Source organism: Puma concolor, chromosome E1, assembly GCF_028749965.1.
Source record: "Puma concolor isolate L17-30 chromosome E1, mPumCon1.1.hap2, whole genome shotgun sequence".
NCBI lineage: Eukaryota > Metazoa > Chordata > Mammalia > Carnivora > Felidae > Puma > Puma concolor.
The window spans coordinates 12,861,367-12,876,710 of record NC_141680.1 but is presented as its reverse complement, the minus strand read 5'-3'; the positions used below and the strand labels follow the sequence as shown (position 1 = coordinate 12,876,710).

Genomic DNA, 15,344 nt, shown 5'->3' with positions numbered 1-15,344 from the left:
AGTGCCTCCTTCTACTGGAAGGTTTGAGGACTACATTTCCCAGGCGACGTCAAGGAGGCGGTGCTTCCGGCGCGCGCGATGCATTGTGGACATTGTAGTCCCGTGGGGGGCTCGATTTTCACCTCCCGGACAGTCCGGGGATGTGGCCCGGACTACATTTCCCTTCAGTCCGCCCGCTATCCCGAGGCCGTCTTGGCGCGAGACATTTGCGAGCAGAGTGTCTCCAAGATGGCCGCTTGGGGAAGGAGGCGTCTTGGCCCGGGCAGCAGTGGCGGCAGCGCCCGAGAGAGGTGAGATCCGGGGGCCTGTTGCTCTCCCAGGACGAGTGGCTTAGGAGCCGGGGAGCCAGTAAAGCCTCCTGGAGCCGCACCGCTGTCCCTGCCTTCGTACCCGGGCTCCCCCTTCTCGCCCACTCGCCCTCCTCGTACCCCTGCGGGGCACGCGGGGTTCCTGCTCGGGCCGACCCAGGATCTGGGTGGGAGCCGGCGCCCCCTCTAGCTGGGCTGAGGCGGTCTCCATGGAGGGTTCAGGGGAGGTGACGATGGCGGGGCCGGGCGAAGTGGGCCGCGGCCGTACAGGGTCGGGCCGGGGATCGAGGCCGGGCCACGCGGGAAGGATCCGGAGCCCCGCGCAGGCCCGAGGGACCCGCCTAGCATCCCGCGGCCGAGCGGCGACCGAAGCTCCCGTCCCACCTGGCCACGAGCGTGGTCATATTGGCCGCGACCCCTGACGTGGCGAGGAATAGCTCGGGGAAGGGAGAAGGAAGGGAAGACCTTCACTAAGTGGGCCAGCTGCGGGCAGGGCAGTGCAGTCTGCACGTTTATCAGGGGAGCCTTAACCTTCCCCAGTTTGTCTCCCGGGCCGAGAACCGGCCGCTTCCTCGAACCCTCGATGTTTGCGACTTTTCGCGGGTTCTCTGCAAGCGCCCCTGCCGTGGAAGTCCTTTGAAGTGACCTTTCCTAATGAATGGTGTGTGGGTACGGAGCTAGGGACTTGTGTCTTCCAAGGTGGATCTCGATTTGTAGAACTGACTTCTAGAAGATGAGATTGGAATAGTTTTCGTGTTTCGTGTTGAATTTACAGTTTTTGCTTCAGGAAAGCAGTGTCACCTAGTAGAAGCCACTAGAAGCTAGCTGTTCAGCTACCAGAAATTTGGGAAAGGATGTGTATTGGTGGAATCACCTGGATTCGACTGCTCAGTCCATTTTGTTATGGCTTGGTTGGTATAGCAGAGGTCAGCAGGAAAGTTTTGTGTTTGCTCTTTTTTGTCTTTTTGGAGAGGCTTATTAAACAGAAAAGTTATCTTTCTCTCTCTCCCCTCACCCCTCCTCTTTCTCTCAACTACCCTCCTTTTCCTTTTCTTTGATTCTATCACGTTCATTGCTGTTTAGTGCAGATGGCTTTCTCAGCTCAGAAGATTTCTTTTTGATAGTTGTGATAAACCAGCTTGCATTTTATTCTTAAGCTCAGAGTTATCCAACGTTATCAGTTCTGCATTTCCTCTTCCTTGGAAAAGCAGTGAATGGCAAGCAGATATTTTTGTTTTTCCAACTGTCATCTGGTATTTCTTAGATCAGATCATAGGAAGAAGTTAAAGGTTTCCAGATGGTCTTTAAACCTGGCAAACGTCTTCAAGGTCTTCAATCTGAACATTAATCCTTTAGTAATAGGAAGTAACCTGTTTAGAAAACTCAAGAGTATCTGAAAGGCATTTCTCCTTACTGGACAAAAACAATTGAAAGGGCCAAATGGGGATGCCCCAGACATCATCCAAGGGCCGTGCCAGTACAAGTTAAGCTTTTATTGATCTAAGAAATCAAATACTGGGGATTTTTTTCTCCTTGGTTGGAGACCAGAATTAATTCAAAACTGAGTTTGCAAACCAGCAGCCCAGAGGCTGAATCCAGCCCTTGACTGTTGACCATCAGTTTTAAAAAAGAATTTAAGTTAGTTGCCAGTACTTAGAAGTTGAAAGATTCCACATAAAACTCTCCTCGAAAAGATGAGTGGTGGCCGACATTTTTGGCCAAGGCAAGGACTCTCGAGTTCATTACTCACCTGACAGCTCGACTCACTGCAGTTACCTGCCTAGTCTCCTTAGGTGTTCAGATTGCAACCTTTGGCCTGGAACTACTCACTCAATGCAGATGCTGTATGTGAGCCAGGGTTGGGGTGTCAGGTTTTGTGATTCGGGTGGTACCATCTCTCTTTCTTCCAGATGACATGGTGTGGCTGGGGGGGAGCCCCTCTGTTTGCCTTTGCTGCGAGGCCCTACCCGGGCTCTGTTGGAGGGGACATTTGCCAGAGCCCGGTTTCCCAAAGATCCTCCCACGCTGAGCAGGGGATGGAAACATAACCCGCTGCTGGGCCAGCTAGCTGACTTCTGGGCACACCTCCATCCCTGCTCAGTGGGCGGAAAGAGTGTTCGGGTGGGGCAGGCTGGATTAATTGATTGCCCAGCGCCGCAGATTAAGAGGCCCAAGCATATTATTGGCTCCAGTGTCGGAAATAGGCTGTTTATGGCCCTCTTAAATGAGTTTGTTCCATGTCACATTCATGCTGACTCAAATCTCAGCTTCACATTGTAAGACCACTTTCTAGAATTGCTTGACACACCTAGTTGGAGTCTGCTTTATGCTGAAACTGAAGGACACGTTGCCTGGTTTGGGGCAGGGGCTGGAGCAGAGCAACACTTTGGGCAAACTTTCCAGATTCGCCAGGGCCTGCAAACTCCAAAGCACGGCTTGTATTTAAAGGCCCTGCCTAGTGCCAGACTGTCCACAAGAGAGCGTTAATGACGGTCCACTTTAGAATACCCAATGTGTGAATTCTTTACCTGGTTCTTGACTCTAGAGCTGTGTTCATTCAGTAGCCACTAGTCACATGTGGCAATTAAATTTAAAGTAATTAAAAACAGGAGCTCCTGGCTGGCTCAGTCGGTAAAGCATGCAACTCTTGATCTCGGGGCTGTGAGTTCAAGCCCCACGTCAGGTGTAGAGATTCCTTAAAAAAATAAAAGTAAAAAGTGATTAAAAATTTGGCTCCTCAGTCACACTAGTCACATTTCATGTGCTCAGTAACCACATGTGGCTTGGGGCTACCACACTGGACAGCACAGATAGAGAACACATCCATCACTGCAGAAAGTTTTGTTGATACAACAATACTGGTCTAGACTAAAATAGGAGAGGGGTAAGAAATAGCAAAATGATAGCTGCTTGCATGTTGATTTTTCTCTCCACTCCATTAAATCCAGGGAATCAACAGTGTTTGTAATGAAGAACATCACACTCTGAGCTGTAACCTGAATTCTTGTCCAAAATTCAGCACCCTGGCAGCGAGCACACGACACAGATTGCCACTTGTCCCGTCGGCGTCTTTGAGACACGCTTGCCCATCTAGGAAGGCACAGTGCAGGCATCTGTGTGTTCTGCCACTCGGGTGCCAACGCGGACCAGCTCACAGACGGTCCCTCCTGTCCCACTCGGGCTGCTTCTCTTCACTCCCTCAGGGCCTCTGAGCATCCCTGAGTTCTCCGTGATTGTTGGAATGGGAGTATAGCCACGTGCTGTCAGTTCCTGTTTTTCTCATCATGTGAAGATGTCCTTGATCTGATTCTGACCATGGTACGAGGCAGCGGCGCTGTCCGAAGACCTGGGGTGTTCAGAGGGCCGTGCAAACTGGACTAAATGCTCAGGTTGTAGTGTGAGATCACCTTTCGCGGCCCTCCTCTCCCCTGGCTTGTGCAGCCGTCGGCGTGTTTAGGCGGCCCGTGCCACGGGACTGCTTCCCCATCTTTGCGTACCACACCTTATTCCCCAGGACTTGGGCCTCCTTTCTGCCGCTTTGTTTCATATGTGAATTGGACAGACGTGCTCCCGGATGGCTGGTGGAGGGCGCAGTTCCCAGGCCAGCCGAACAGATGGGCCACAAGCCACGTGGGCAGGTGGCTCACATTCCGGGAGTGACATTCTCCTCATTCTGGTCTGATCCTTTCCTTTTAGAGCTGAGGCACCTTAGGGGTCTGGGGTATTTTATTTCTCTTGGAAAACTGCCGTTCTGGGTCTAGCGTGTGGTAAAAATGTTTCTCTCCTCCTGGTCTGGATGAGCCGCGCGGGTACGGCATCCGCCCCCAAGTCTCTGGGTGTGCGGCCCTTGACGGTTGTGGGTCCTCCTCAGCTGGCTGCCAGAAGGTGGAGCCCGGCACGGCTGGGCCACACGTTCTGCTCCCAGAAATTGGATGTTGCGTGTTAAGATCACCCGCTGGGGTTCATCCTGTTAGGCACGACTTTCCATTTTCCTTGATTTACGTGAACAGTCTGGATTCCGGCAGCGCTGACTTGTGCCTCAGTGGTTCAGTCCCGTAGGCCGCGTTCCAGCGCAGGCCCGACTTTCTGAGGAACGGAGGGGCAGCCTTGTACCCAGGGACGGGAGGAGGCGGCTGAAGCCAGGCCTGAGTTTAGCTTCTGTGTCCTGGGCCTCAGTGAGCGGGGGCCGCGGGAGGAGGCGGGAGGTACTCCATAGAGCCGGCACAGGGGAACCTCCCGGCTGCCACTGTGCTCGGTCCCCGGTGCCAGCAGCCACCGGATGGGCCACAGAGTTCTCGGGAAAGCCAGTAATCACTTAGTAGCCATAAGCGTTCTCTAGCTCAGGGCTGTTCAGTAGGATTTTCTGCCACGACAGAAGCGCTGCCGATCTGTCCGTGAGGGTAGCCGTTAGCCACGTGTGCGTGAGCATTGGAAGTGTGGCTCCCGCGTCTGAGCAACTGGATTTTTTATTTTACGGTTTTCTTTTTAAGATTATTTATGTATTTATTTTGAGGGAGAGAGAGCACGCGCACGAGTGGGGGAGGGACAGAGAGAATCCCAAGCAGGCTCAGCAGCGCAGAGCCCCACGCGGGGCTCGAACCCACGAGCCGTGAGATCGTGACCTGAGCCAGAGCCGAGCCGGCGGCGCTCAACTGACCGAGCCACCCGGGTGCCTCTTTATTTTAGTTTAATTAATTTAAATGTAAACAGCTGCCTGGGCCTCACATGGGGGCGGTGCTTTGCGGCCGTCACTTTGGCGTGCACACCTGACCCCTGCTCCACCTTCACCGTGGCCCTGGGGGAGAGGTAAGGCCTCTGCCCTAGTTGACGCGGGGCGGCCCTGCTCGAAACGGCCAGGTGTCTTGCCCTTGGATACAGAGCCAGTGAGTAACCGAGAGGGAACTTGAATCCAGGTCTCTTGACTCCCACCCTTGGTGCGCTGTGTTCTTCCCACGGCAGAGAGCTGCTCGGTTTCCAGAGTACAGAGGAGGAAAGTGTGGTCTCGCGTGGGGCTTCCTTTGAAACAGATGATAATGTCAGCTGCCTGTGGAAGTTCCTCGGCCTGTTTGGAACCGTCCTCAATATTTGGGGCTACCTGCCTGTGTCTTTCTGTACTAATTGCCCCCATTCTTTTTGTTTTTGTTTTTTTTTTAATTTTCCAACTTTTTTTTAAGGTTTTGTATTTATTTTGAGATAGAGTGTGAGCGGGGGAGGGGCAGAGAGAGAGCGAGAGACAGCCCCAAGCAGGCTCCACGCTGTCAGTGCAGAGCCCGACGCAGGGCTCAACCCCACGAACCCTGAGATCATGACCTGAGCCAAAACCAGGAATCGGATGCTTAGCTGCTGAGCCACCTGGGCGCTCCCTTGTTGGGCTTTCAATCCACAGTGTAGAGTCCTACTGCCTCTGGCTCCTACTCCCTGTCTGAGGGAGCAGTTGCTCCTTTCGGTTAGCCAAAAGTGCGTTCTCCTCGATCAGGGGCTAGAGGGACAGTCCGGCACCTCACAGAGCATAGGTGACCACGTGCTTATTAGGCGGAGAGCAACCTGACATACGGACCTAGTTTCATGTAATTGTTTTTCTCCTGTCAGTTATTTCAAATGAGTTTCCACTGTCTTTTTTTTTTAAGTTTATTTATTTTGAGAGAAAGAGCGTAAATAAGTGGGGGAGGGGCAGTGAGAGGGGGAGGGAGAGTCCCAAGCAGGCTCCGCACCGGCAGCATGGAGCCCGACGTGGGGCCCGAACCCATGGACGGTGAGATCGTGACCTGAGATGGAAGTCAGACGCTTAACCGACGGAAGCACCCGGGCGCCCCGCCCTGCCGATGCGTTTTGGTGACCCGTCACATTCGGGCCCAGTGCAGGGGATACCGTGACGAAAACACAGTCTGCCTTCACAGAGCTCAGGATTGACATCCTTTGTATGTCCCGTGGGAGGGAGCGCATGCCTGGGCCCCGCCTGGGAGCCCCAGGCCCGCTCCGGGACGTAGGCCTGAAGCAGGCGCTTCCGCCACAGTTCGATTAGGTTCTCCTGGTTCTGCCACGACCGGAAGGTGATGGGGGCTTGCGTGAGCGAACAGGGAAGTGGCATTTTCCTCCTCCTCCCTGGCAGGACCGCACGGGTGTGACCCCGGCAGGACACCGCAGCCACGAGATGCCGCCTGTGCCCAGGCTCGCGGTGGCGGGGTGCTTCCCTGGTAGCGTGGGCTTCTCCGCGGGCACAGAGACGCTGCTGGAGCCGGAACTGGGCTCCCTCCGGCTGCCGAGGGCCCGTGGCTGTCTGTCCTCGTCACCCCAAGGGATATGGGCTGTTGAATAAGATTTTTCTTTTTAAGAAAATGCGTACAGTTAATTTTCCCACTGTTATAAGAGAAACCCATGATTCTTTGTTTTCTTTTTTGAAGAATACAGATAATGTATGAAGGAAAATAAAGTCTCAGTCACCTGTTAGGCCACCATCCAGGGAAAACCATTGTTGACCGTTTTTCACGTATAGCATCTTTGGTACTTCCCTCCAGATGTTTTGTCTTGGGTTTTTAAAAATTGTATATTAAACAGACCCAAAGTATGTTTCTAACATGTGGAAAGTCATAAACTTGCTACCATACGTCTGGCCTTTGAGAACCTTATGCTAAATGAAAGAAGCCAGTCACAAAAGACCACAAACATAATTGCATTTATATGAAACGTGCAGAATAGGTGAGTCCATCGAGTCAGGAAGGGGACGGGTGCTTGCCGGGGGCTGGGGAGGGGTGGGGGAAATGGGGAGCCGTGGGGTTTCTCTTTGGGGTGATGGAAATATTCTAGTATCGATTGTGCTGTTTGTTACACAACTTGGTGCACGTGCTGAGCCACCGAATTGTACACTCCAAATGGGTGAGTTGTGTGGCCCGTGACTTCTGTCTCAGTAACGCTGTCATTAAAAAGTACAAATCAAAAGCACAGTGAGATACAACAGGCACCTGGGTGGCTCCGTCGGTTGAGTGTCCGACTGCGGCTCGGGTCGTGATCACGTGGTTCGTGAGTTCGAGCCCCGCATCAGGCTCACTGCCGTCAGCGTGTCAGCACAGAGCCGCTTCAGATCCTCTGTCCACCGTCCACCCCACCCCCCGCCCTTTCCCTGTTTACGTGCTCTCTCAAAAGATAAATAAAACATTTTTTAAAAAACAAAATAATAACTTCTGGTGAGGATGTGGAGCAGTTGGAACCCTCATGCTCTTTTGGTGGGAATATAAAATGACGCAGCCATGGGGCACGCGGGTGACTCAGTTGGTTAAGTGACTGACCCTTGATTTTGGCTCAGGTCATGATCTCATGGCTTCACGAGTTAAAGCTTCGCATCGGACTCTGCACTGACAGTGTGGAGCCTGCTTGGGATTCTCTCTCCCCCTCCCCCCATTCGTGCTCGTGTTCTCTCTCCCTCAAAGTAAATAAATTTTAAAAAATAAAATGATGCACCCACTGTGGAAGACAGTGTGGTGGTTCCTCAGAAAATGAGAAGAATTAGGGGCGCCTGGGTGGCTTAGTCAGTTAAGTGTCTGATTCTTGATTGTCTCAGGTCATGATCTCAGAGTCACGAGATTGAGTCCCGAGTCAAGCTCTGCACCGAGCTTGGAGTCTATATCCTTAAGATTCTCTCTGCCTGCCCTTCCCCTGCTCACACACCTGCACACGGATCCCTCTCTCTAAAAAAATCTAAAAAATGAAAAGAATGACCACATGATCCGACAGTCCTTCTAGATACATATCCAGAAGGATTAAAAGCGGAGAGTTGAGCAGGTAGGTTTATACCACGTTCGCCACATTCCTAATAGCTAGAAGGTGGAAGTGGCCCAAACACGATGGATGGATGATGGATAGACAAGTGCGGTGTATACATATGATGGAACATTGTTTATTCGTCCTTAAAAAGAAAGGAAGTTCTGACTCATGCTGCATAACCTGAATGAACCTTAAGAACATTACGTTAAGTAAGCCAGCCACAAAAGGACAAATACTATATGATTTCACTTGCGTGTGGTCCCTAAGGTTATCAGATTCACAGAGACGCAGAGTAGAAGGTGGGGAGTGGGGGCTGGGAGCTGTCGTTTAATGGGGACAGAGTTTTAGTTTCGCAAGATGAAACCGTCCTGGAGATTGGTTGCCCAGCAATGTGACCTAACGCTACTGAGCTGCACACTTACAAATGGTTAGGACAGGAAATTTCATCTGTATTTCCCCGTGATTTGAAGATAGTTAAACCTGCGTGCTCGCCGCTCAGCCTGAGAGTAGAAAACTAGCATTACCCTGGTGCACATGTCCCTTCTTGCAGGCAGAGGCCACCTCGCTCCTGAATTGTCCTTTCCTTTTCTTCCTAGTTACCACACACGAAAACGTTCCTAAATGCCGTATCCTTGCGTTCTGTGTGCTTCTGAATGTGTCTGTCCGTCTGCGTGTGTTCTGAACCTGCTTTCTCCTTCGCTTTGCGTGGGAGGGATTCAGCTGTACCTCCGGTTTCCCTCTCGTGGAGGAACAGCTCAATTTATCGATCCCTTCCCATCAGTTCTGCTCTTCTCGGACAGTGCCACTCAGAACTTTTTTGCGCAGCTCTGACTTTTGGGGAGGTATCTGCAGACTTTGGGGATCCCATGTTTGAGACTACTTCTGTAATTTCAGATCCCTCTGAGAGAAGCTTCCCAGTGGTGCAGGGGACCCCAGGGCCACATGCCGGGCAGGCTGCCAGCTGTGCAGAGAAGTTGCCTGCACCCAGGGAATGGAGTTTGTCAGGTTGCTTCTTCATTACGGCCACCTTCTCACCACAAAGCCAGTGTTTCCAGGGGATCCCTCTGATGCGAGCACAGATTCAGAGGAGGAGAGCGGAGGGTCTCGGGCCCACTGTGGTTAAAAGCAGAGGGAGGGAGGCGGATCCAAGAGCCCCGGTCACAAGTGCCCGTGACCCTGAGGCCACATCTGTAGCAGCCACCCCAGCTCAGATGGGTTGATGTTCTGCTCCACAGGCTGGTTAAGGGCTCAACGGTGCACATCGATCTCAGCACTGACAGAGGGTGTGCAAGGGCGTAACCCTTACTTCGTGGTAAGTACCACGGAACGTGCTGAATTCGAAAGGTTCAGAAGCCATTTGGTAAACGGGACTCTCCTTTCTGGAGCCACTCGATGGCCCTCCCCAAGTGATAGAATTCTCAGGTCTTTGTACTTCCAGAAATGCGTGTAAAAGCAAGCATGTGCACTAAAGTTAGCATACTCAAATCACTGTTCTGGATTTGGCCTTTTTCACTGATCTCGTAGATACTTTTCCGTCACTGCTCTTTCCGTCTCATACTCTTCTTTTTTTTTTTTTACATGAACTCTTTATTAGGACTCTTACTGGTCATTACACACCTGCCATGGAAAGCACAAATGAAGTCCCTTAAGCCCCAGAGACTCCCAGTTAGCTTTTTTTTTTTTTCCCCCCATATGCACTTGTATACCAGGGTTCAAGTTGGGGGTTGGCTGGTAATGCTCTGAAATTGTTCAGGGCAACCTTCTAACTAGGCTCCTTCTTTAGTTGGTTACATTTGACCCGGAAACAAGCAAGCCACACGTGGGTGGGCCCTGGGGTACCTGGGTGGTGACGGACATGCCTCTCTCCTGGGAGTAGTCAGCCACCAGGTTTCTGAAGTAACTGCCCATGGCAGCCATGTGAACTGAACCCTGTGGTCCAGGCAGCTTTTAACACCTATGTTTGCAGGCACATAGGGCACCCCAGCTGCCACAGCCAGGTGGAAGTTGAGTACTTGATGGGGTGGCCTCTAACAGATGGGGGCCCCAACGTGTGTGTGTGTGTGTGTGTGTGTGTGTGTTTCGAACCTTGCTATCTCCTTGTATATCTTGGAAATCTCCTTCTCCAGACTTCAGATTATATCCTTTGGCAATGAAACAAGAACAAGGATCCCTTTCCTGAATTTGGGCCGAGTAGTTTGGCTTTGAGAGGATTCGAGAGGGTCAGGGCAGTGGTGTGGCAGTGCCTGCCTGCTGGACTGGCTGCAGAGGCTGCCTTGTTTGAAGGCCCCTGGGATGTTACTTCAGTGTGGCTTACGCTCTTTTGTTTTTGCACCGTGGATGACTGGTGATGGGTAGGAGTGGGGTGGCGGGCCCACAGAAAGCCGCGGCGGCTTTAGGAAGCTGGCGTGCTCTGGATGTGTATATTGGGGGAGCAAACCCGTGTCCACACACACTCTTCTGAGCTGTGGTGTTTGTGACTTGCCGGCAGCCGGAAGGCAGAGGGTGGACGGCCGGCCATGTCCCCTCACTGTCCGTTCCTGTGCCGTCGGGCCTGACGCAGGCACACGTGACCGCAGCGGTGAGACAGGAACCCGGAGGGTACAGGGTCAGGCTCGAAGGGACCCGTAGACACACCTACTCATCTGTGTCAACAAAGGACAGGAGAGTACCGTGCCCACCACGCCTGCCCCTGCGACGGGCTGGGAAAAGGCAGGCGGTGTGGATAGGGATGCCGGCGGGGCTTGCAGAAGCTGGGGGAGGGCGAGGTGGGATGTCCCTGCTGACGGGTCTCCAGAATGGAGCAGTCTGTTCTAGGTCGGTGGGGTTTCAACAGGCATTTCTTATTGGGCCTCACGGTACTTTTTTCCACCATGTTCAGGATGGCTACAGTCTGCTGGGCAGAGAGGGCACCGTACTGAGGTCGAGTTGGGTTTGGTCAGGAATATTCTATAATCCCAGTCTTGACACCCACGTTCGGCTTTGAACATTCTAGAGGAACCTTGTGGCCAGAAAGGCATCCCTGGCCTCGCTCTGATAGTCAGCAGGACACACGGCCTTGGAAGTGTCTCCTCTCCACCACCTGAACGCGCGGCCCGGGAGCAAGCCCTCTCCCTGCCCCTGCACACGCGCGTGCAGTCAGCCCCTTACCAGTGACGTACCCGACCAGCGTGAAACCCTGCCTCTCAGGTTGGCGTGTTTGCTAACTGGCTTCTAAAGTGCTGAGTCCTGCTTGGGAGGAAGGACTGAAACAGCCCCATCTCCTCTCTCTGAACGAAAACCAAGTGGAGGCCTTGAAAGGGCAAACCCCACTTTTCCTGTTTTCTCAACTTCCGGTGGACTCTTGTGGAAACAGCTCATTGACCCATCGTGGAGAGGCAGCCCTGACTACTGGTGAGCTGCTTTGGCAACGTCCCATGTTTAGGAGGCTTCTTGTCTGACCCCCAGGGAACGACTTCTCCCCAGTGCACGCCAGTTAATTAGGGCCTGTGATTTAATTAGGAGGCTTCCTTGAGCCCAGCTTAATTACAGTTACCTTTTCAGGATAAAGACTTCCCTCTGCCCGAGTCCCAGCCCGTGCCTTTTGCTACAGTGCTTCCCACCGGATCGGAGGCCCCTCCTGGAGGATGCCCTTCCCCCTGCCCCTGGGGGCACGGTCAGCCCGTTACCAGTGACTTTTCCTTTCTTGTTTTTTTTTTTTTTTTTAATGTTTTATTTGTTTTTTGAGAGGGAGAAGACAGTATGAGCGGGGGAGGGGCAGAGAGAGAGACAGAGACACCGAATCTGAAGCAGGCTCCAGGCTCTGAGCTCTCAGCACAGAGCCCGACGCGGGCTTGAACTCACGGACCGCGAGATCATGACCTGAGCTGAAGTCGGTTGCTCAACCGACTGAGCCACCCAGGCGCCCCTAAGTGACTTTTCCTTTCTGATGTGCCCACAGGAGAGTATTGATCAGGCATTTTCCTAACAGAGTGAAACTGCCTCTTAGGTTTGCTTATTTGTTGGCTGAAAGTAGTTTCTACTGTGCTGAATCCTGCCTGGGGGGAGTAACTGGAAGGAGTGCTCAGGGGTCTGTCGCTGTGGTCTCGGGCTCTGATCGCCCAGCCTTTGTCCCTGAAGTGCGCCCATGACAACCTGATTTTCACCACATCTAACATGTAATTGCTTTCATCTCTGAAGGAGGGCCAGGGCCCAGAGCTTCTGGGGGTGACCTTCACAGCCGCTGAGGCATATGTGAGAGGTGCTCTGCACTGCCTGTGACAGGGGGTAAGTGACTTGATCCAGCCTTGAGCCGTGTCTAGCAGTGCCCTCTCAGAGGCTGGTATAAAGAAGGCTTTTTACCAGATGAACAGAGAACACAAAACTAGGAGAAACAGTATATGCTAGACAGCAGTATGGAGATTTGGAAAGATCTGGACAGGCTGAAACAAGCCAAATGGAAATGACAAGGCGCGTACAGGTCTATATTTAGGTTTGCCCATCAGGGGGTGTGGAAAGACTCTGCTTTGGATGCGAAGTCTGCACTGGAGGGACCTCACATAGGATCCCGAAACTGCCTGCGGTGCCCCGTGGCCCACGGTCACAGCCAGCTATCTGGCCTTGACCCAGAGCTGAGTTGTCTGTAAGCGTCCAGATTTGTCTTCCGCTGGTGAGGGTCAGGCTGCCCGTCCCTAGTCCCAGGGGGACGTCGGATCAGCTCAGCCACTTGAAGTGGGTCTTTGTGAAGTGTTTCTTATACGAACGAGAGGAGGATTTACTGGCAGTAAACACCTACAGAGTCCTGGAGGACCAGGGTCAGAATGGGCCAGAACCTCTGGGGCCCTCTGTGTCATCCGTACACTAAATTTCAGAGTCACTGCTGTTCTTGGGGCTGCTGGCTTTGGGAAGGGCCGTGGGGGCTTTGTGTAGCTTGTCCTCTGTTGACGGCCGGAGGAGTTTTGTGCTCCATCATCCAAGGCGAAGGCGACCCTATCTATCTATCTTTTGTCCCGCAGGGCAGGGCTGACTCCTTCTAAACTTTGCAAAGGGCAGAGTGTTTGGCACTGTTGGTCTCAGGTCTGTCGGTTTCCATCAAAGAAGCTTCCTCCTGCAATCGCCGTGATTAACCAAGAGCACGTGTCACTCTGCTGACCTTGGGCCTCTGTGTTGATAAGAATCCGGGCTGAAACCATTCTTTCTTCCTTGGGGCTCCTTAGGGAACTTGGATCTGTCCACTGCCTCAGGCTATCTCCCGGGCCCAGTACACATCATAGGCTGTCATCTTCTGGAGAGCTGGGTACCCCTTCTTTCCTGTGTCTTTTCTACATTTCACTAGTAATCATTCTCTCAGAAAAACAATAAAATCTTTCCTATCTTACATATTGGGTTCCAGGGAGGATTAACTCCTAAGTGAGATGTGGTGCCCTCAGGAGCTCAGGCTCTCTGCTGAGCGCCAGGCCCAGACTTGAGTCACGAACCTCTCGCGGCGTCTCAGCGCAGAAGCGTGGTGCGTGTGCCCCTCAGCCTAACTATCTCCTCTCTCTCCCCCCCCCACCCCACCCCCACTCCAAGGGTGAGCTTGTCGGCCACAGACTGTTACATCGTGCACGAGATCTACAATGGGGAGAACGCCCAAGACCAGTTTGAGTACGAGCTGGAGCAGGCCCTGGAAGCCCAGTACAAGTACATCGTGATCGAGCCCACGCGCATCGGCGACGAGACTGCCCGCTGGATCACCGTGGGCAACTGCCTGCACAAGACCACCGTGCTGGCCGGCACCGCCTGCCTCTTCACCCCGTTGGCGCTGCCCTTAGATTACTCCCACTACATCTCCCTGCCCGCAGGCGTGCTCAGCCTGGCCTGCTGCACCCTCTACGGCATCTCCTGGCAGTTTGACCCTTGCTGCAAGTACCAAGTGGAGTACGACGCCTATAAACTGTCCCGCCTGCCCCTGCACACACTCACTTCGTCCACCCCGGTGGTGCTGGTCCGGAAGGACGACCTGCACAGAAAGAGACTGCACAACACGATAGCACTCGCCGCCCTGGTGTACTGTGTAAAGAAGATTTACGAACTCTATGCCGTATGATTTCAGTAGAACAGGGAGAGAAGCAATCGGCCCGGCCCACGAGAGACCACAGAGTGTTCAGATTTGCCACAGTAACAGGTTTTTGCTCTGTGAGGCGGCGGCGGAGCCTGGGAAGGTGTTTGGTTTAATATCTGTTATTTTAAAAAAATAACACAGGTCACAGGCGTACCAAGGGTTTTTCAACTCCTTACACTAAGATGTGGATTTCCATAACCCGCAGGGGGTCCGAGTGGTGGAAGTCTGGGAAGACCGGGCGGTGCGCGTTGGCGGCACGGCTGCCGAGGGGATGTGAATGCGCTTGCGGGGGGCGGGGGGAGGTCTTTAAGTATATTGTTTAACTGTACCATCCAGAGCCAACCAGAAGCTATTGACCATTAAAATTATGAGAATTTCAACTTCGGGTGTCTTCTCTTTCCATGACTGCCTAGCTGCTGCCCACAGTCTGCTCTGGGTGGTGGCTCGCCCCGGGGCAGCGGTGGGCACCTGGTGTCGCCATCCACAGCAAGGACGGGCCTCGGAACAAGGCAGGCCCAGACCCTTCCCAGAGCGGTTCACCTCTTGACGGTGGCCTCGTTCTCAAGGCCAGCACAGCTGAATGCTGCTCGGGCCACGTGGTAGGATCAGGTGACGAGGTCCAGAGGTCACTGGGTTTCCGTTTGGGTCCACGTGGAGAACTGAGGCCTGGGATCCCCTGTCCAGAACTTTTGATTTTGAAGGACACACAAATGAACATCCGGCACCTGAGCTGTTCCTGAGGTGGACCCTGAGTTCAAGCCCACTGCCCTAGGCTGAGGAAGCACCCTCCCCTCGGCGCCCGTCTCAGTGTTCCCATTCCATAGCGGTCAGGTCCCGTGTCCCCCTCACAGCAAAGGGCAGATTGCACACCATCCTCCATATCCCTGTAAGGTTTCGGATAAATGAAACCGGCCTTTCCACAAAGACACTGGGTTCCCCGCCTTAACCGCAACCTTCCTAAGACCTGCTCAGTCCTCCCTGAAGAGCTACATGGTACTTCTTTCTGAAGGGTCCATCTTCAAGAAGCAACCTAGTTTTAAAGGCTCTACCAGGAAGAGCTGATACCAGAGAATAATGAAGGGGTGCATGCGGAGGTGTCCAGAGCTCAAAGGGAGTGACTGGGCTATTTATTATAAGGGAGATTCAGAGCTTTGAAAAGCTTTCAAAATGGACCGTCCGTCATCCACAAAGAGTTTGAA

At 53.1% G+C, this 15,344-nt stretch overlaps 1 protein-coding gene across 2 annotated transcripts; it reads left to right on the top strand.

Moving 5' to 3' along the window:
* The first annotated feature begins 167 nt into the window (after window positions 1-167).
* Window positions 168-14,525, top strand: TMEM11 (transmembrane protein 11). 2 transcript variants are annotated; one of them, XM_025920382.2, is made up of 2 exons: window positions 168-290; window positions 13,614-14,525. In XM_025920382.2, the coding sequence occupies exons 1-2, from the start codon at window positions 229-231 to the stop codon at window positions 14,128-14,130; spliced, it is 579 nt and encodes a 192-aa protein (XP_025776167.1). In that variant the 5' UTR covers window positions 168-228; the 3' UTR covers window positions 14,131-14,525. The 2 variants fall into 2 exon arrangements, with proteins under 2 accessions (XP_025776167.1, XP_025776168.1); XM_025920383.2 differs by lacking the exon at window positions 168-290 and adding an exon at window positions 3,675-3,697.
* The last annotated feature ends 819 nt before the right edge of the window (window positions 14,526-15,344 follow it).